Source organism: Mirounga angustirostris, unplaced genomic scaffold, assembly GCF_029215605.1.
Source record: "Mirounga angustirostris isolate CCGP_5_RB_7025 unplaced genomic scaffold, mMirAng1.0.hap1 SCAF_11, whole genome shotgun sequence".
In the NCBI taxonomy this organism is placed as follows: Eukaryota; Metazoa; Chordata; class Mammalia; order Carnivora; family Phocidae; genus Mirounga; species Mirounga angustirostris.
Genome location: NW_026991719.1, coordinates 36307268 through 36329018, shown reverse-complemented (window position 1 = coordinate 36329018; position 21751 = coordinate 36307268). Strand labels below are relative to the sequence as shown.

The 21751-nt window shown below is 39.3% G+C and overlaps 1 protein-coding gene across 8 annotated transcripts in view; it reads left to right on the top strand.

The window, feature by feature from the left end:
• Positions 1-21751, top strand: part of CASK (calcium/calmodulin dependent serine protein kinase) — a 344800-nt gene that overhangs the window by 220918 nt on the left and 102131 nt on the right. For all 8 annotated transcript variants that reach the window (XM_064573940.1, XM_064573938.1, XM_064573945.1 and 5 more), the window contains exons 8-9: positions 1289-1411; positions 15702-15785. In XM_064573940.1, coding sequence (XP_064430010.1) covers positions 1289-1411; positions 15702-15785 — 207 coding nt within the window. The remainder of the gene's footprint in view (positions 1-1288; positions 1412-15701; positions 15786-21751) is intronic.

Genomic DNA, 21751 nt, shown 5'->3' with positions numbered 1-21751 from the left:
CAGATCATTCCAACTTTAAGGAGCACATCAGCTCCAGGATGGGGAAGAGGGAACAAGACTAAGCCTCATCTAACCATTTACATTATTTCAAACAGACCAGTTGATCACAATTTTAATAGGATGATGGCAATATGGCACTCACTTTAGTTAAGAGATCTGAGAAGCAGAAGTGACTATTGTTTGGAACTCTTCTGTTAGGAAAAGAACAAGGAACATTTTTCATTCCCCATCTACAAGTATAGAGCCTCACAATAGCCAGAGTGAAGTGTCTAATGCTAACCCTTGGCCGACTATAATGATTCCTGTGTACTGTGATGCAAGCTGTGATTTTATTTGGCTTTAAGTTGTGATGACTTTATTCTCCATCTTTCTCCCTTAGAAGGTGACCTAGGTCTCCTCTGGCTCAAGCCATGGCATCGCTAGCTCCTGGGACCAGGCAGCTCACATAAATTCACCCAGTCAGTCAGCTTCTTGATATTAAATAAGGAATGAAACCCTACTCGTCTCTCCCTGCCTGTCCCCACTGACCTCCCCAACTGCAAACCCTAAGCATCCCTTCCCTTTTTTCTGCTTCCTGGTCTCAAACATACCCTTTTTCCCAGGAGCCGTCTTACTCTTTTCCTCCCAGATCCACTTTCTCACAAGTCTTATGTCTTTTGAACAACTCATGGTTTTTGTTCATTTGTTTGACTTTCGTCAATTGACCTTGTGACTTGGTTTTCTCATCTCTATAAGAAGAACAAAAGTAACTTCACTGAAGACAATATACAAGTGATTTGGCTATTTTGTAGGGCCTGTGGTAACAGTATATTTGTTCCTAAATACTGAAATTGAGGTACAGTGACCAAAATATCCTACTAAGAACTTTGCATAACTTCATAATTACTGCACATTCCAATTTTTAAAAAGAAAATGTTTTAAAATTTCTTTAAAATTTTTAATTTAAAAATTTAATTTTAGTCCTTTCTTAGAGCAAAATACTAGTCTCTTTAGCTAAGGTAGAAACTACAGTCATGAGCATTCTATTCAATTATTAAAAATATTATAACTTAGGTGACAATAAGAACATATGTAAGGGATATTTACTGATGCAAAATCTCATAGAGGGAGCAACAACCACCAAAGACTTTTGACTTTGTCCTCTTCCTTAGAAAGCAAGCCTTCAGAATCAGATTTCTGTTCTTTGAGAATTTTATTCACATTGAAACAGCATAGGAATGTTACATCGTAGTGAATATTAACTTCTCACTGGACGGTAACTATGGAATTTTCCTCTCCTTCTCTTCAGATGAATCCAAGGCAGTGGAGCCATATCTCTGAAAGTGCCAAAGACCTAGTCCGTCGCATGCTGATGCTGGATCCAGCTGAAAGGATCACTGTTTATGAAGCACTGAATCACCCATGGCTTAAGGTACGGGAGCCCATAGGTGGCCATCTACGCTTCGTGTGAACACTTCCAGCGACAGCAGTGTATTACTCTAGAGGGCGACTCTTCCCACCTCTTTTCTGGGCACTTTTTTTGAGTTTTGTTCACCTTGTTTGCTGTTTCCGGACAGCCTCTGTAAATGTCTGAGCAGAGAATATACCATTCTAGTGACATTCAGCCATCAGAGGGAACAGAGGCAGATTAAGGCAGAACATAGCAGGGAGGAAGGCGTGTTTGTTCTCCACCGACACATGTCCCAAAGCTGTGCAATAAGAACAAGGGAAGTATTGCTGTGTTTATGACACAAAGTTGTGATCTTTCCTTTGGATGTGACTGTATGGGTCATAACATTATTTTTATTTCAGTAGATAACTAGATACGGATTTACTGTTTTAGGAAGAAGCTCGATTTTTAAAATTCTTTCTCTATCCCATCTTGCGAGTGAATTTTAAGGAAAATGTAACTTGGGACTTGAGTGAAAGAGCACTATTTGGTTAAGACATTCTACAGTTCAGTAATTCCAGCAAGTTGTCAGTAGTGCAACCAGGATTTTAATTGCACCTACCACAATGCTTTCCTTTGCATGTGAGATCCTCTGTCTTTTACTTAGGGACATCACTCCAGCATCCCTTTCCTGCATCATCACTTTTCTGGCTCTGTTGAATCTAATATGCTATTGTTTGTTTTTATTACACACACACACACACACACACACACACACACACACCTCCTGACCCCACAACCCCCTCCAGTTTCTGTTCCCGTAGATAGCAAAACTCCTAGAACTAAGTTGACTGTACCCATCCTTGCTCCTCTTTTTCTCTGTCTCCACTCAAGCCCTTGGAGACCTCATCTAGTTTTAATGGTCTTAAGTGCTATTTGTACTCTGATGAGTCCTGAATTTATATCTTCAGACCAGGCCTCTCCCCAGAGTGATTCTTTCTTAGCCCAGTGTGCAGTCTTGCCCCCTAATACCTCTTTGATTTCATCCCCTACTACTCTCCTCTTAGTCTGTTCCCCACATATTGGCCTCACTGTGGTTCCTCAGACAGCAGGCACATTCTGGCTTCAGTGCCTCTGTGTTCGTCATGCTCTTTGCCTAGAACACTCTTCTCCAGGTATAGTCATGGCTTCTTCCTTCACCACCTTCAGATCTTTGCTTAACTGTCAGCTTCTTAGTAAGAGCTTTCCTGTCCACTCAGTTTAAAATTAGGGAGAAGGAGGGGCACCTGGGTGGCTCAGTTGTTAAGCATCTGCCTTTGGCTCAGGTCATGATCCCAGGGTCCTGGGATCGAGGCCCACATTGGGCTCCCTGCTCCATGGGGAGCCTGCTTCTCCCTCTCCCACTCCCCCTGCTTGTGTTCCCTCTCTCACTGTGTCTCTCTGTCAAATAGATAAATAAAATCTTTAAAAAAAATAAATAAAATTAGGGAGAAGGAATGCCCCCTGCCATCAGTATTCCCAGTCCCCCTTCCCTGCCTTAGTTTTCTCCATAGCATTTGTCACCATAAGACATACCTATATTTTACTTGTTTGTAGTCTATTTACCCTCTGTAAAATACAAGCTGCAGAACAGTGGGAATTTGGGGCTGTCAGTTCACTTCCATCCAGCACTCTAGAAAGTATCTGGCATATAGTAGGTGCTCAATAAATACTAGTTACTATTTAATGAATAAACAAATGAATGTTCATTGTATTACACCATGCTACTTCCCTAGAAATTATGCAAAAATAAGATATATTAAAATGTAGATTAATAATGTATGTTAGTGGCAATGACATGGATGATGATTTTAGAGAACAGTTTTGAGATTCCAATGGATCCTGAGTCTATGTCAAGAATTTTACTTATCAGGGCGCCTGGGTGGTGTAGTAGGTTAAGCATCCAGCTCTTGGTTTCGGCTCAGTCCTGGTCTCAGGGTCGTGAGATCAAGCCCCACGTCGGACTCTGAGCTTGTGGGACAGTGTGGAGTCTCCTCAAGACTCTCTCTCCCTCTCCCTCTGCCCCTCCCTCCCTCCCTCTCTCTCAAATAAATAAATCTTTTAAAAAAAAGAATATTACTTATCAAATCTGCATTCAACCCTCCGATACACAGCTCTAATTATTCTTGGCTTAAAATATTTGGTTCTAGTTATTCCTGATTTCCCCCAGAAAAGAGTAGGTAAGCAATTCTTAGATACATTCTTAGTATTTTTTTCTCCCAGAAATGACCAGTGTAGGGGGGGACTCCTATTTCTCCTTTGCCTGTCTCAGTTTCTCCATAATGGGGATCTTTTGTTCATTAGAAGCTAGTTTAAATGCCAAAGGACAATGAAAATGGCAGCCATATTAGTCATTTTTAAGACCCTTTAGAAAATTTGGCTCTCATTACCATGCGTATCCTGATTAATATTTATTTTTGGAAACCCTTCTCCCTGCAGTGATTGTAGTTCTCGTTCTAAATAATCTGAGCTTAATACATAATAGATTTCTGGCATCAGAAAGATAACAGACAGAAAATGTCAGTAACTTAAATGAAGAAGTTCCAGAAGGCTATTTGAGCTCAGAATCATGTGCCATGTCTGAACTACAATTTACCTTCACCGCTTAGGTGCCATCTGGAGATGGAAGAATTCCATAAGAATGTTATCTAACTGTTGCAAACAGGCTTCTTATAGTTAAATACTTGTCCATGTATACTCATGAATCATTGCTGTGGATGTAATTGGTGTTAATTTTGTAAAGACTAAATTTAAGCTATAGTTTATATATGAAAAACTCCTGCATAACTGCAAAGTGAAGAAATAAGATGGTGAACGTCCTTGTAGTGAAGAGTGCCCAAAGTCATAATACCATGACTGGGTGTCAAAAGAAAAAAAAGATTTATTTCTTTGGTAAAACCACAAGAAAATGTCCTATTCAATCATGTCATATCGAAAAAGAATTTGAGTAAATAGACCAAGTAATATGTGAATGTCTTATGATTGTTAAATTATACTATGTTTAACGCCTTTATCTAAATTAGTGGTGTTTGCTATGAATATTCATTCCAGCATAAATAGGACCAACTAAAATTGTACTTTCCTTATAGATGACTGAGCTCTTTTCACACTCTGTAGCCTTCATATGTAGACCCTAACGTACACTGACTAGAATAAATCATGAAAAGAGTGTTGCTGTCAGGCTAGTCAATTTGAATTTTGGAAAAATCTGTCACACCAAAGAGAGAAAGGCATAGTCAGGCTGCGAAACGGGTTTTCAGATGATACTAATACAACATAAACACCCAGAAACAAGCTCAAAGAAGTCACAGAGGAGAAGCATCACATGAATACAGAAGTATGGGCCCAGCTCACGGTCATCTGGAGCTCCAGAGAGGTCCAGGGGAGCATAAAAGCATCACCAAGTGTTCAGGGCATGTGGGGGTAGGAACAGGAAGCAAACTAGTATAGTACAAATGTCAGCTCTTTGAAGGATCGTGCAGTAATAGACTGGAAATTCTGGTTTGAGGGAAGAATACCTACAGTCCAGAATGCCAAATTAAGGACTTTAGATATTAGGGTGTAGATGGTAAAAAGCTACTGCAAGCTTTTGAGTGATGATACAGTACAAGCAGTAAAGCTCATACAATTCCTTTGGACTCTGTGTGCAAGTAGGTTGTCTGTTGGGGGTGCAAGCACTGGGAGCAAAGACAGCCGGTAAAAGCTATGGCTGTCCAGTCAGGAGGTAACAGGGGCCTGCACCCAGGGAGTAAAGGTGGAAGGGGAAAAGAAACAGACTGAGATTTTAAGGAAGGAAAACTGATGAGGCTCAGTGAGTGATTCGAGGTATTTGGAATTAGGAAGCCCCCAGGAGAGCCACACATGTAGAGTGGAAGTGATTTCTTGTAAACTTTTTATGTTGAAATAATTTTAGACTCACAGAGAAGTGGCAGAACAGGAGCACCTGGCCGGCTCAGTCAGTAGAGCATGCAACACTTGATCTCAGGGTTGTGGGTTCGAGCCCCATGTTGGGTGTAGAGATTGCTTACAAATAAAATCTTAAAAAATAAAAAATAAAATCTTCAAAAAATTTAGAAAAAGAAATGGCAAAAACAGTACAAAATTCCCATGTACACTTCACCATTCTTTCCCCCAGTGATGATATGTTATATGACCATAACTAGGAAATTGACGTTAGAACACTTAACTGCAGGCCTTATTCAATTTTCACCAGTTTGTGTGTGTGTGTGTGTGTGTGTGTTTCTAGGAAATTTTATCACATGTGTGGAAGTGTATAAGCACCATAATCAGGATATAGAAGTGCTCTGTCACCCCTCATGCTACTCCTTAATAATCACATCCTCCCTCTAACCCTAACCCCTGAACCACTGATCCATTCTCCATCACTATAATTCTTGTCCTTTTGAGAGTATTATATAAATGGGATTATACAGAATGTAACTGTTTAGGAGAAACTGACATCTCCAGGGTGTTTCTCTTTTCCTCTCACACAGCTACCACACTCAACAGCACTTCTGACACCAGGTGTGTCTGGGTTTTTTCCCTACACCAAGCAATTCTCTTGACACCAGCTGGGTGTCCTACATTTTAATTCAGTTATGACACTAACTGAAATTAATGCAGACCCCACAGGTTAAGGGCTTGGTCCCACAAGACTGTCCCCCACTTCAGATGCCAATCGCAAGTAGTGGGTCCCCAGGTTACCCACGACTTCTGTCCGACTTGGCTACAAATTAGAGGTTCCCATAACCCAACCCACCCCAACCTTGGGTTTGATTGTTTGCTAGAACAGCTCACAGAACTGAGGGAAGCACTTATGTGTACCAGTTTATTTTATGATAAAGAGTATGGTAAAGGATACAGATGAAGAGATACATAGAGGAAGGTCTAGAAGGGTCCCAAGCGCAGAAGTTTCTGTTCCCATGGAAGATGGGGTACACCACGCTCCCAACATGTACATGTATTCATCAACCCAGAAGCTCTCCAAACCCCATACTTTGGGAAATTTTGCAGAGGCTTCATCACGTAGGCATGCATTGATCATTAACTCTATTTCCAGCCCCTCTCCCCTCTCTAGAAAATGGGAGGGTGGGCTGAACATTCCAACCTTGTAATCATGACTTGGTCTTTCTGGTGACCAGCCCCCATCCAGGAGCCCACCAAGAATCACCTCATTAAAACAGACACTGCTGTCACTCAGGTAATGCCAAGCGTTTTAGGAACTCTGTCAGGAACTAGAGTCAAAGACCAAATATTAGAACAGAAGATGCTCCTAGTGCTCTTATCACTTAGGAAATTACAAGGATTTTAGGAGCTCTGCATCAGGAGCTGGGATCAAAGACTAAATGTTAGAACAAAAGATTCTCCTAGCAGCCCTATTAAAAGGGTTTTAGGGCTCAGTGTCAGGAACCAGGGTCAGAGACCTACATATTTGTTATTACTTCACAGATTGGGTTTTCTTACTCAGCATAATATCCTTGAGGTCCATCCAAGTCATTGTGTAGATCAGTAGTTCATTCCTTTTTATTACTGAATAGTACTCCACTGTATGGGTGTACAAGACTTTGTTTATCCATCCACCTTTTGAAGAGCACTTGGGTTGTTTCCAGTTTTTGGCTAATACAAACAAGGCTGCTATAAACATCTATATACAGATTTTCATTTCTCCAAAGTAAAAACCTGTGAGTAGGATTGCATAATCCCATGGTAAGTATATATTCAACTTTATAAAAACTGCCAAATCATTTTCCAGAGTGGCTATACGATTTTTCTTTCCCACTAGCAGGGTACGAGAGAACCAGTCATTCTGTGTCCTTGTTAGCACTTGGTAATGTCAGCATTTTTTTAACCATTCATAATTGCTTTTAGGAACATTTTTATAGCACCTGCTTAAAAATCCCAGTTGGATGAGTCTAACATCTGTGCCTTCTCTGTGTTGATATCTGTTGGTTGTCTTTTCTCATTCAGTTGGAGATTTTCCTGGTTCTTGGCATGAAGAGTAATTTTAGATAGTATGCTGGACATTTTTAGTATCGTTATATTATGAGACTATGATTCTTATTTAAATCTTCTATTTTAGTAGGCAGCTAACCTGATTAAATTCAGAACACACATCCTGGCCCACTTTTAGGGCTGTAGTTCATTTCCAAAGCCTTTGCGGTACTAGTCCGGTCTACCCCACTTGTGCACTGCTAATCTGAAACCTGGGAGGTATTCCATACCATAGTGTCATTTTAAAGCTCTTGCTGTGTTGATCCTGGTTGGTTTTATACATGGGTTTATTGCGGATGTGCCAAGGACTTCATACATAGATTGTAAGACCCCCTTCCCCAGCTCTCTTCTCTTTGTCATCCTGCTCCTGATCTCTCAGGAGTAGAGTACCTCCTCCTCGCTGTTGTTTGCATCAGGCAGGGCTGGGAGGGTGGAAAGGGCTCTGAGGGGGAAGAAGTCGGCTTCTTTCATGGTGTTTCCCTGGAGTAGGGTGGATGCAGTCAAAAGGGTTCTGTCCTGCAGAGCCAACCTCTTCTCCATCCTTGGCTAAAGAGAGTAGGCTTTTCTTGGGGCTCATTTATCTGTGTTCTTTGTCCTTGGAGATTCCCAGTTGCGGGCTGCTCTCACACCCAAGCAAGGATATGTTAAGAAGAAGAAAAAAAAAAAATTCCCAGCAATACCACCAAAGGATCACCCCTCAAGTCCTGGGATTCCCTCCCTAGTCTGCCTCTTCTCCAGCTTTCAGAGCCTTCTGTCAGTGATTTAGAAGGGAAAGCAAGTAATTTCTTTGTTATCAAGAACTCTAAAGAATTAAGCTTTGGAAGAATGAAGGGGGGGAAATCGGAGGGGGAGACGAACCATGAGAGACGATGGACTCTGAAAAACAAACTGAGGGTTCTAGAGGGGAGGGGGGTGGGAGGATGGGTTAGCCTGGTGATGGGTATTAAAGAGGGCACGTTCTGCATGGAGCACTGGGTGTTATGCACAAACTGAATCGTGGTACACTACATCAAAAACTAATGATGTAATGTGTAGTGATTAGCATAACAATAAAAATCAAAATTTAAAAAAATTAAGCTTTGGAAAAAGAAGTGTTTATTCCGTTGAAAAGGGAGTCCTTTAAAATTCTGCACCAGGGGCACCTGGGTGGCTCAGTCGGTTGAGCGTCTGACTCTTGGTTTTGGCTCAGGTCATGATCTCAGGGTTGTGAGTCGAGCCCACATCTGGCTCTGCACTCAGCAGAGAGTCCTCTTGAGATTCCTCTCTCTCCCTCTCTCTCTCCCTCTGCCCCTCCCGCTGCTCATGTGCGCCCGCGCATGAAAGACATGCCACATGTCTTTCAAGCCACTTTCCCTAGGCCCTGTCTTTCTCTCACACTCAGCATTAGCTAGAAAACCAATCTCCATTGTACTATCTGCAGAGACTGCAGGGGGTCTGAAGACACTATTTTTTTTTTAATACCAGTGGAAATTTTTTCCATTACATATACCTAAAATGTTAAGCAATATCAGTTTAAGCAAAATGCAGACAGATTTTAACCTCAATTCAGCAGTAGTAATAGACTCCCTACCAGCATTGTCCAATAAGAACTTTCTGTCATGAGGGCAGTATTTTATATCTGAACTGTCCAGTGTGGTAGCAACTAGCCATATGCTTGAAATGTGTCTAGTACAACTTGAAGAACTGAATTTTTAATTATATTAAATTTTTTTAAGATATATTTATTTGAGAGACAGTACACATGCAGATGGGGGCAGGGGCAGAGGGAGAGAATCTCAAGCAGACTCCCCACTAAGCATAGAGCCTGTCTCAGGGCTTGATCTCACAACCCATGAGATCACAGCCTGAGCCGAAACCAAGAGTCAGACACTTAACCAACTGAGCCACCCAGGCATCCCTTAATTATATTTAATTTTAATGAATTTAAATTTAGTCTTACCTAGTGGCTACTGTACTAGACAGAGAAGATTTAGACTCTTCATTCAAAAACATGCTGTTAGGGCGCCTGGGTGGCTCAGATGGTTAAACGTCTGCCTTCGGCTCAGGTCATGATCTCAGGGTCCTGGGATCGAGTCCCACATCGGGCTGCCTGCTCCTTGGGAGCCTGCTTCTCCCTCTGCCTGTCTCTCTCGCTCTGTCTCTCACGAATAAATAAATAAAATCTTAAAAAAAACAAACAAACATGCTGTTACTTGGTTCGCCCTTTATTGGAAACAGTGAATAAATAAAGACAATTAGAAATGGGTCACAGGTTTGGTCCCCTGTAATGTTTACTATATTTTATTTTTACCTTTTTCTTATGTGATAGGAAAAATATTATCATTTAGAAAACAACCAAACTTATTTAGTAAGCTGTTTGTTGATACATGCATACGTACATACTTACAGCACTCCTAAATTACTTTACATCAGAGGTTTGTACATGTTGACTAACAAAAATAATCATTTTTTTATTTTATTTTATTTTATTATGTTATGTTAGTCACCATACAGTACATCATTAGTTTTTGATGTGGTGATCCACGATCCATTGTTTTCGTATAACACCATTAAAGCCGATCATGTACCTATATAGCATCTCATTTAATCTTACTAAAAATCCTGTAAGATTAGTTTTCAAAAACAGCTGAGAGAATGTAAGGTCATAGAGCCAGTACCTAAATGACCCAGAATTTGAACAAAAGTCTTTCTGACTCCAAAATCACTGTCTTTCTGCTCTATTATACAGCTCCTTTTCATTTGGGTTCTTTTTCTTCTTGTGTTAAAGACCTTCCTGGGTTTACTTGTTTTCCCCTCTATTCTATCAAAATGCAAAAGCAAGTTTTACTCAAAAAGTAAAACAAAGCCCATTTTGATGTTTGTTTTTCAGTATATGTTGGTTAAATATCACCAGGCATAACACAACTTAAAATTTTTTTTACAATTTTTTAAATTGAAGTTTAGTTGACATATGTTTTGTTAGTTTCAGGTGTACAGGATAGGGATTCGACAGTTCTGTACATCGTGCAGTGCTTGCTACAATAAGTGCAGTTACCATCTGTCACCATACAAAGGAGTTATAATATTATTGACTATATTCCCTATGCTGCACTTTTCATCCCCAAGACTTATTTATTTTATAACTACAAGTTTGTACTTCTTAATCCCCTTCACCTATTTTTGCCTGTTCCCCCACCACCACCCTCCACTCTGGCAACTACCAGTTTGTTCTCTGTATTTATGATTCTTTTTCTGGTTTTGTTTGTTCATTTGTTTTGTCTTTCTTTTTTGTCTTATTTCTTTTTTTAAGTAGGCTCCATGTCCAATGTGGGGCTTGAATTCATGACCCTGAGGTTGAGAGACATGTTCTACCAGCTAAGCCAGCCAGGCACCCCTGTTTTGTCTTTTCAATTCCACATATAAGTGAAATTCTATGGTATTTGCCTTTCTCTGTCTGAATTAATTTAGCATGATACTCTGTAGGTCCATCTGTGTTGTTGTGAATGGCAAGATTTCATTCTTTTTTATGGCTGAGTAATAGTCCATTGTGTGTGTGTGTGTGCGTGCGTGCGTGCGTGTGTGTGTACCCCATCTTCCACAGTAACAGCAATCCATTAAAAGATTCTATTGCTTGTTATAGAATGCTAATTTTATGCTTGTCTCTGCTAGTTAATTATTCGATAAATTCTTATGTCTTCTATTGGTGAACCTGTTCTGGCTTAGTGCAGGAAAAGATTAAGTCCCTAAAGATAATAAAATCATTTCCAAGATGTTTAGCATATAGAATCTGGCAGATGTGCAAATTGTAGTCATTTTGACATCAAGCATTGTATGTGCACTCAAGAAAAATATAATTTTGCTCTCCAGTAGAACTCGTTACATTTAGTCATTAATATAGAAAATAAATTTTAAAGGGTTTGTATTCATTCCTTAGGAATTTCAATGATAATAAGGTGAAATTTTGACAGGATTGACTATAAAATTCTACATTTAAATTCAAAAATAAATTTTGTCAGCACATGATACCAAAACATTAATTTTAGAAGTGGCTCACATGCAAACATGGATTTTAGTTATAAAATAATAATGTGATCTTGAACTTAATTTACAAATGTTATATAGTATCCAGATTAAGAAAATTAAGAGGCCCACTTCATACTAATTCATCTTCATCAGGTATAATGCATCTCCTTTTTCCCAGCTGCATAATAGGATATAATGATATGTTCCTACCTTGTTGTGAAGAGTAAGTAACATAAACATGTAAAGCACTAGAACAATGCCTGGCACATAATAAGCCACTCAATACATGCTAACTATGATGATGATAGTTATGTCCATTTGAGCCATGACTTTTGAGATAATTAATGTGTAGAATTATCTCTACTATCTTATATAGTTGTAAAGAATAAATGAGAGGGGCACCTGGGTGGCTCAGTTGCATAAGCGTCCAGCTCTTGATTTCAAGTCAGGTCATGATCTCAGGGTCTCGAGATTAAATCAAGCCCCGAGTCAGGCTCCGTACTCAGCAGAGTCTACTGGAGATTCTCTCTCTCCCTCTGCCCCTCCCCCTGCTCTTGCATGCTCTGTCTCTAAAATAAGTAAATCTTTTTAATTAAAAAAAAAAAAAAAAGAAGAAATGGGATAATGCCTGTGAAAGTCCCAAATTCAGTGGCTGGGACAGAGTTAAATGCCAACTTAATACCTTCTAAATGTTTATGACCCTCCAAAAATTCATTTCCAGCCCAGATTTCTCTCCTGCACTCCAGGCTTGTATGTCCAAGTACCTACTTGAATCTCCATCTAGTCAAAGCTACAGTCCTGATCTCTTCCCCATCTCTGTTGGTGTCAGATTCCTAGTTGCTCACACTGAAAAACTTGGTGTGGTCTTTGACTCCTCTCTTTCTCTCACACCCCACATCAATCTCTCAGAAAATCCTGTACTCTCCACCTCCAAAATATATTCAGAATTAAGAACTTCTGTTCTTGGAAAGACACTGTAAGAAAATGAAAAGCTACGAACTGTGGGAGTATCTGATAAAGGACTTACATATTTAGATTACATAAAGAATCTCTTCTTTTGAACTGTAGTTAACATACAATATTGTATCAGTTTCAGGTGTACAACATAATGATTCAACATTTATATACATTATGAAGTGACCACCATAATAAAACCTAGCTATCATCTGTCACTGTACAGAATTGTTACAATATTATTAACTGTATTCCCTTTGCTGTACATTACATCCCTGTGTCTTATTTATTTTATAACTAGGAGTTTGTACCTATCAATCCCCTTTCCCTATTTGGGAAGAATTCTTAAAACTCGATAATAAGAAAACACACAACCCAGTTCAAAATGGGAAAATATTTGGAACAGACACTTCTTCTACAAAGAAGATACGTGGATGGCAAATAAGTACATGCAAAGTTGCTCAACATCATTAGTCATCAGAGAAATACAACATAATGCCACAATGAGATCTCTATTCGCACATGTATCAGAATGACTAAAATCAAAAAGACTAACCATACCAAGTATTGGCAAGGATGTAGAACAACCGGAAGTGATACATTGCTTTAGAAATGTAAAATACTTTGGAAAACAGGTTGGCAGTTTCTTAAAAAGTTAAACATACTCCTATAATACAACCCAGCCAGTCTACTCCTAAGTATTTACCTAAGAGAAATGAAATACATGTCCATACAAAGACTTGTACGTTAATGTTCATAGCAGCTTTCTATGTAATAGCCAAAATTTGGAAACAACCCATGGTCAATGAACAGATGAATGGATAAACAAATTATGGCATATCCTTACAGTGAAATGCCACTCAGCAATAAAAAGGACTGAACTGTTGATACTCGCAACTTGATGGATGAAGTTCAAAACCTTTATGCTGGGTGAAACAAGTTGGAAAATGAGTACGTACTGTCTGGTTCCATTTATATAAAATCCTAGAAAATGCAAACCAATCTACAGTGACAGAAACAGTGGCTGCCTGGGGACTGATAGGGAGAGGACAAATGGACCTGGGGAAACTTCTGAGAGTGATGGGTATATTCATCATCTTGATCGTGGTGATGCTTTTATGCTTATATACATCAAAACTGATCAAATTATACATTTTAAACATGCAGTTTGTTATATGCTAATTATCTCAGTAAAACTTTCTGCAGAAAACAAAATATATTCAGAATCTATCTCCTTTTCACCTTTTTTATTTTTCCATCTGATTTTTTTTTAAGATTTTATTTATTGATTTGTCAGGGAGAGAGAGAGAGAGCGTGAGCAGGGAGAGCAGCAGGCAGAGGGAGAAGCAGGCTCCCCACTGAGCAGGGAGCCCAATGCGGGGCTGGATCCCAGGACCCTGGGATCATGACCTGAGCCAAAGGCAGATGCCTTAACCGACTGAGCCACCCAGGCATCCCTCCATCTGATTTCATCTGTCATCATCTCCCCCCTCCCAGATTACTGCAGTTGCCTTCTTTTTTTTTTTTTTTAAGATTTTATTTATTTATTTGAGACAGAGAGAATGAGAGAGAGAGAGCACATGAGAGGGGGGAGGGTCAGAGGGAGAAGCAGACTCCCCTGCCAAGCAGGGAGCCCGATGCGGGACTCGATCCAGGGACTCCAGGATCATGACCTGAGCCGAAGGCAGTCGCTTAACCAACTGAGCCACCCAGGCGCCCCTGCAGTTGCCTTCTAACTGGTCTCCCTGGCCCCCCCTTTTTTTTCTTAAACGCTTGCTCCCTTCTAATCTGTTCTCAACACAACAACCGAGAGTTCCTTTAAAGTTGTCAGATCATGTCACTTCAGCTCAAAACTCTCCAGTGGCTCCCTCTCCCACTCAGAATAAAAGGCTCTTTATGGCCTACCCCAGCCTTGTCACCTCTCTGATCTGATCTATTTACTCCACACATATGGGTCTCCTTGCTAGTTCTTGAAAATTCCAGGTGCACTCCCTACTTTGGGCCTTTGGATTTGTGGTTCTCCCTGCCTAGACCACTCCCTCACCACTTTTGGGTGTCCTCACAGTAAGTGGGCCTACTTTGACCATCCTATTTTAAACTGCAGTGTACCCAATCCCTCTTACTCTGCTTTACTTTTTGCTTTATTCCACAGCACTTTCATCATACTCCATAATTCGCCTTTTTGTATTTTCTTCTCCTATTCAAACATGAGCTACACAAGGGCCTGAATCTGCATTGGTTTTGTTTACTCACGTATCCCAAGTGCATAAAACAATGCCTGGCACATAGTAGGCTCTCAAGAAATATTTCTGAAATGAATACTTACCCAAATCTGATACATTGACAAATTAGAGTAGAACTAAAGGGAGTGTTAAGAAGAATGACAAGAGGGGCGCCTGGGTGGCTCAGTCGTTAAGCGTCTGCCTTCGGCTCAGGTCATGAGCCCCACATCGGGCTTCCTACTCAGCGGGAAGCCTGTTTCTCCCTCTCCCTCTCCCCGTGCTTGTGTTTCTGCTATCACTCTCTCTCTGTCAAATAAATAAATAAAATCTTAAAAAAAAAAAAAGGTTTAAAATGGGTTGACAAGAGGTTTAAAATATACATGAGGAATAGCTGAGGCAACTGGAGACATCACAGAGAGTAGACTTAGTGAAAGCATGATCCCCCTCTTAGCTACTGAAGGGTTATTACATGGAAGAGGTAGTATGTTTGCTCCGTGATGTCACAGAGGACAGAGCAAGCCCAAACAAGCCAGGTATGGGCCCAGGCTAAGTAAGAACATTTTTACTTTCTTAAAATTGTAATAAGCTGCCGTAAGATAATGATCACCTACTGGACAATGTCAAACAGAATAATCCTCCATCAGGGATTGAAGAGGATCCCACATGGGGAAATGGTTGAATTAGATGGCCTTGAAAAGTTTGTTCTAGTTCAAAGATACTGTGATTTTTTTAAAAATCCAGTTATTCCAGATGACTCCAAATGCTCAATCATTTGTGGAGTTAATTTTTCACATGCTCGTTTTACCTGACAAGATCATATCAAAGGTAACTTCATACTTTCATAATTATGGTTAATTATCTTAGCCATATAGCCATACCTGAAAATTATATAACCCATTATTTTAGCCTTTATTATTTCTGAAAAGATTATTTTGCTATCACTTTTGACCTTAATAGCCTTCATTTGAAAATGTTTACCAGTATCATGGAATAAAATCTCCAGTATTCTAGAATTCAATCTAAGTTTCATATTTAAGAAATTTGGGCTTTATTCTTTGTTTTCGATTAAGTTTCTTCACTTTTTTAAATGGCTACATATGTTCATTATCTTTCTTCTTTTATAGGAGCGGGATCGTTATGCCTACAAGATTCATCTTCCAGAAACAGTAGAGCAACTGAGGAAATTCAATGCAAGGAGGAAACTAAAGGTAATTAAAGAAATCAGCAAAAAGCTTTCTTACAGCTAAATTCTCACTTCTGAAACTTATTTCAATAAGATTTTGGTTTTTAAATCATTTAAGGTAATATCTAAGTGTGAATCTAAACAAGAGGTTATAATAAATGGAAGATTAATCACATTTTAGATTTGTATTATCCTGAAAATTCATAGCAGAGATATAATTACTTTTTCTAGTTTTTTTAAGTATGTATTTATTTATTTGTTTGTTTGTTTGTTTGAGAGAGAAAGATAGCGAGAAAGAGCACAAGCAGAGGAGGGAGAGGGAGAAGCAGGCTCCCCGACGGGCAGGGAGCCCAATGCGGGACTCGATCCCAGGACCCTGGGATCACAACCCAAGCTGAAGGCAGACACTTAACCAACTGAGCCACCCAGGCATCTCCATTTTCTCAAATATTTTGACAAAATGTGAGTTCAGCTCAATGGAAACAATACTGGATTAGAATTGGACAACCATCACAAAGTAGTAAAAATCCCCACTACCTTGGTCTACTAGAAAATATTTTCAAATTACCTTTCTCACCTTTTTTTTATTCTTCTAGGTACCTTTCTCCTTTTACCACTCTCTTATCCTCTACCTCACCAAAAAAAATATGATTATCCATATGGAGAGCCCATTTGATTTTAAAAGGTTTTGAAAAAAACACCAAACAAGAATAATGGAGTCTTTTAGCACTATTCAAAAAATAAATTTATTTATTTATTTATTTGAGAGAGAAAGAGAGAAGGCAGGGGCAGAGGGAGAGGGAATCTCAAGCAGACTCCACGCTGAGCTTGGAGCCCAACACAGGGCTCGATCCCACAACCCTGAGATCATGACCTGAGCCAAAACCATGAGTCGGACGCTTAACCAGCTGAGCCACCCAGGCACTCCAGCACTATTCAAAAATTTTATGCGACAGCATTTGCCTTTCCCCCTGCTCTTCCCAACAGAGGAAACTCATATTGTGGTCTTAAAATTAACTTATATTTGAATTATTTTTTATTACCATAAAAAAATAATTTTTAACTCTCTCCTCTAAGTGGTTGATTGGTTAGTAGTCCTCCTTAGCCCGTGACTCCTGCCAACTATAAAACTTCGTAGTTTTCAGATATGTCATAAATCACAATACCATTCACTATTCAACCCTGAAATATATGAATAATTGTATACAAGTCTAGATTTAGAAGAACATTTATATGAATTTGGGGGAAACTAGGCCACAATATTATGCTATAGAGCTGAACTGTCGATCGTGATAGCTGGTAGCCTCGTGTAGCTATTTAAATTTAAATCAGTGAAAATTAAATAAAACTAAAAGATTTGTTCCCCAGTCACACTAGCACATTTCAAGTGCTCAGTAACCAAATGTGGCTACCGAATCAGACCACACAGATATAGGACATTTCCATCATTGTAAAAAGTCCTATTGGACTGTGCTACTCTACAGCAAGGGAAATTGCAACATGTCATTGTTGGTGATGATGATTCTCAGTTAAGCCTCTGCCATAATTGTATTTGCAGTCAGGGATTCAAACTGACTCTTCTCTGTTTGCTTTAAAAGTCCTTGGCAAAAATAATTATTAATGACATGCCATTATCAGGATGGCGCCCAAAGAAGTTTCCCCATCTTTGATATACACCTGAACCAATATAGGCTACAAGAGAGAAAAAAAATCTTACTATCCAAAGTGAAATTTGGTCAGCTATTTTTGAAGTTCATTTCCTCCCCAAAGAAACCATTAATTATGCTTTTTTTTTCTCAACTCTTCCCTAGCCTTTTTAACTCTACTACTGCTTTGGCCTTTGTGACATTGCCCTGTCTGGGGCTGAACCTTTCATTGCCCAAGTACAGGCCTTTTACCATAGGGCTCAGGTTTGTCCTATCACAAGAAACCCATGCTGTAGTTCTCCCAGTGCCACAAAATCAGACTCGGGCCTAAAATAGCCACAGTGGTGACTAAGATTCATTTGGACAGGGCAAAGCTGTTCCAGCAGAGAGGGGTCATATGAACTTACCACATCCCTTTGCAGAGCTATTTAAAGTTTCAAGACCCACCAAACAACCTAGAATTAGGAACATCAGCAGGGTTGTCATTGAGATTTTTTTTCAGCTTCTGGTAAGGCTTTATTCCTTTGTGTGATTCAGCCACCCTGGCTAAAACATGTTATGCCTACCCTTCTCAAGGAACTCATTATCCTCGTTCTTCCTCTTCTGTGAACTTCTAGAACAGAGATTGCAACTTTGCTAGCTTTCAGAACCCACCACACACCTTTTTTTCAAGTGAACAGCTAGGTACCCATCCTTCTACCCAGACACTGTTTTTAAGCTCCTCAAATGTTGCACAACAAGCTAATTTTTATGACTCCCTTTGAAATGATTAAAAGGGAAGTTCACAGAAAGCAGTAGAAAATTGCTTTTATTACTTAGAGGAAGGAAATTTTTATCGTCTGTGGCAAGAAGAAACAGAAGGAGTACAGCATTATGGGAAAGAGTGGGCTCTAGAGCTACATTGCCTTGGGGGAATCGTGGCTCTGACACTTCCTAGATGTGCGACCTTGAGCAAGTCCTTTAAATTCACTGTGCCTCAGAGCACCTGGGTGGCTCAGTCAGTTGAACATCTAACTCTTGATTTTGGCTCAGGTCATGATCTTGGGGTTGTGAGATCGAGCCCCACTTTGGGCTCCACACTCAGCGCAAGGCTCCTTGTCCCTTTCCCTCTGCTCCTCCCCCTTGCTCCTGGGCATGTGTGCGCACGCTCTCTCTCTCTCTCAAATAAATGAATAAAATCTTTTAAATAAATAAATTCTCTGTGCCTCAGTTTCCTTAGCTACAAGATGGGGATAACGATAATAGCTAACTCATAGGGCTGTAAGAATTCAATGAATTAATGTAGCAGTTAGAACAGTATGTGACTGTCATAAGTGTTCCATACACTTATTCGTTATTAACCTTACCATTGTTGTTACTGTTTTATTATGATTTTTTTTAAAGATTTATTTATTTGAGAGAGAGAGTGCATTCAGGGGGAGGGGAAGAGGGAGAGAGAGAATCTCAAGCAGACTCCACACCCCATGCGGAACCCAACTCGGGGTTCAATCTCATGACCCTGAGATTATGACCTGAGCAGAAATCAAGAGTTGGTCACTTAACTGACTGAGCTACCCAGTCGCCCCTGTTTTATTATGATTCTAATGTTAATACCTTTGACTTGGTACTCTGTTTATGAATAACTGTAATTCCAAAATGGACACTCCATACCATTTTAGCTTTTCTCTAGTCATTGACGTTAACATTTTAAAGTTTTTTAAAGCTTTTTAAAATATATAGACGGGGCGCCTGGCTGGCTCAGTCAGTGGAGCATGCAACTCCTAATCTTGGTCAGGGTCGTGAGTTTAAGCTCCACGTTGGACACAGAGTTTACAATCCAATCAATCAATAAATAAATAAGTACATATATATGTACGTACATACATACATACAAACAATGTGTAGAACACCAAAAATCTCACTGGATAATCTCTGTTTATGTATTTCTTCCAAAGTAATTATGCTTAGACTATTCTTTGATTATCATTTTCCCTCACAGTATGTAGAGAAGATCTTACACTTGTAGTATATTGTAATATTTACTTCTCTTCCATTACTCGCCTCAAGTGTCATTTCCATTATGAGATACACATTCTTTAAAGCAGTGGTTCTCCAGGTGTGGTCCCCGGACCAGCAGCATCAGTATCACCTTGGAACCTATTAAAAAATACAAATTCTCAGGCTCTAGTACAATCGGGAAATAAAACAAAATAAAAGATAACCAGATTGGAAAGAAAGTAAAACTGTCATTGTTTACAGATGACATGATCCTGTATGTGGAAAATCTTAAGAAATCCACAAAAAACTAATAGAAATAACAAACAGGGCTGCCTGAGTGGCTAGTCGGTTAAGTGTCCAGCTCTTGGTTTTGGCTCAGGTCATGATATTGGGCCCCTGGGATCAAGCCCCATATCAGGCTGTGTATTCAGTGTGGAGTCTGCTGGAGAATATCTCCCTCTCCCTCTGTTCCTCCTCCCCCTGCTTGTGCTCTCTCTCTAAAATAAATAAAATCTTTAAAAAAGAAAAAAGAAAGGAATAACAAAGAAGTCCAGCAAGGTCACAGGATACAAGATCAGTATACAAAATAGAATTGTATTTCTATATATGAGCAATGAATAATCTTAAAATTAAGAAACAATTCCATTCACAGCAGCATCAAAAAGAATTAAATGCTTAAGTATAAATTTGACAAAAGAGGTGCAAGACCTGTAAACTTATATTGCTGAGAGAAATTGAAAAACTAAATTAATGGAGAGACATTTAGTGTTCATGAATTGGAAGATTCAGTATTGTTAAGATGACAGTGTTTCCCAAGTTGATCTATAGATTCAACACAATCTCTTAAGCAGAAATTGACAGATTGATCCTAAAAATTCATATGGAGATGCAAAGGACCAGAATAGAGAAAATAATCTTGAAAAAAGGACCAAGTTGGAGGACTCATACTTTGCACTAACAACTATAAAGCTACAGTTATCAGGATTCTGGTACTAGTATGGGGCCGGGGTAGACATGTACATCAGTGGACAGAACTGAGAGTTCAGGGATAAACCCTTATATTTATGGTCAGTTGATTTCAATAGAAGTGCCAAGGCAATTCAGTGGGGGAAGGAGTAGTCTTCTCAACAAATGGTGCTGGGACAGTTGGATATACCATGTGCAAAAAGAGACATAAAAGTCCACATATTGGATGATTCCATTTATTTGCAATATCTAGAATAGTTATTGATATCTGTAAATCCATAGAGACTGAAAGTATACTGGTGATTGCCAGGTGCTGGGCAGTGACTGCTTAGTGGGTATGGGGATTTGGGGGTGGGGGGAGGTGATGATGTTTTGGAACTAAACAGAAATGGTGACTGCACAACATTGTGAATGTACTGAATGTCGTTGAATTGTACACTTTAAAATGGTTAATTTTATGTAAATTTCACATAGCCCACTTTTTTTTAGACCATATAACAAAATACTCTTCTTACATACTGGTTGCCTCTTCAGTACACTTAAGAGATATGACACATTCCCATAGTAACAGTGGCTCACTGCACCACCCAGCTCACCCAAGGGACCATCCCTCCCTCAGCCCTGGTTATGCTAGAGGTTGGAGGGGCATGTGGTTTATTGAAAAAGCCTCATGGTTGATTGTGCTATGTCCACCTTATTGAGAATCCTTACTCTTAAGCACAAACTGTAATGGTTCTAAAAAATTCCATCATATTATATATAGCATAACTTAATTAACCAGTTATTGGACACAGAGGTCACTTCCAGTTTTCCACAGCCATAAATACTATTGGATTGTCTGTTATCATTAATAAACCTTTGTATATCTGTGATTATATTCTTAGGGTAAGTTCTGTGCTAGTGGAATTGTTGGCATCAAAGTATATACATGTACTGAAGACTTTTGATCTCTAGAAATAACTTGCCCTCCAAAAGGCTTATGCCTGTTGGAATAAATTTTTATGTATTTTTGGTGGTGAGTTTTACTTTCGAGGTTGAACCTTTCTCATTCTGAAAGTTTTGTGGAACTTTTTTATGCCAGAATATAAAACAATACTCATTTTACTTTGATGAAATTTCAAGATTATGGCTCATTATTCATTACAGTAATATCGATACTCAACAATCAGAAAGTGTTTCTTTCCATATTTGTACATTCATTTTGGCATTTAACCTCTCGACAGGCTACAGGAGATGATAAATCCCTAATGAGAAAATTATTTGAACAGTTAGCGTTGAACCTCATTTTCAGACCATCTTTCACATGTAGATTTAAAAAAAAGTTAATGGAATCCTGCATGTGATTTGAATTATCACACACTTCTTTTTATTTTCCTCTCTTTTGTTATTTTGTTTCACATCT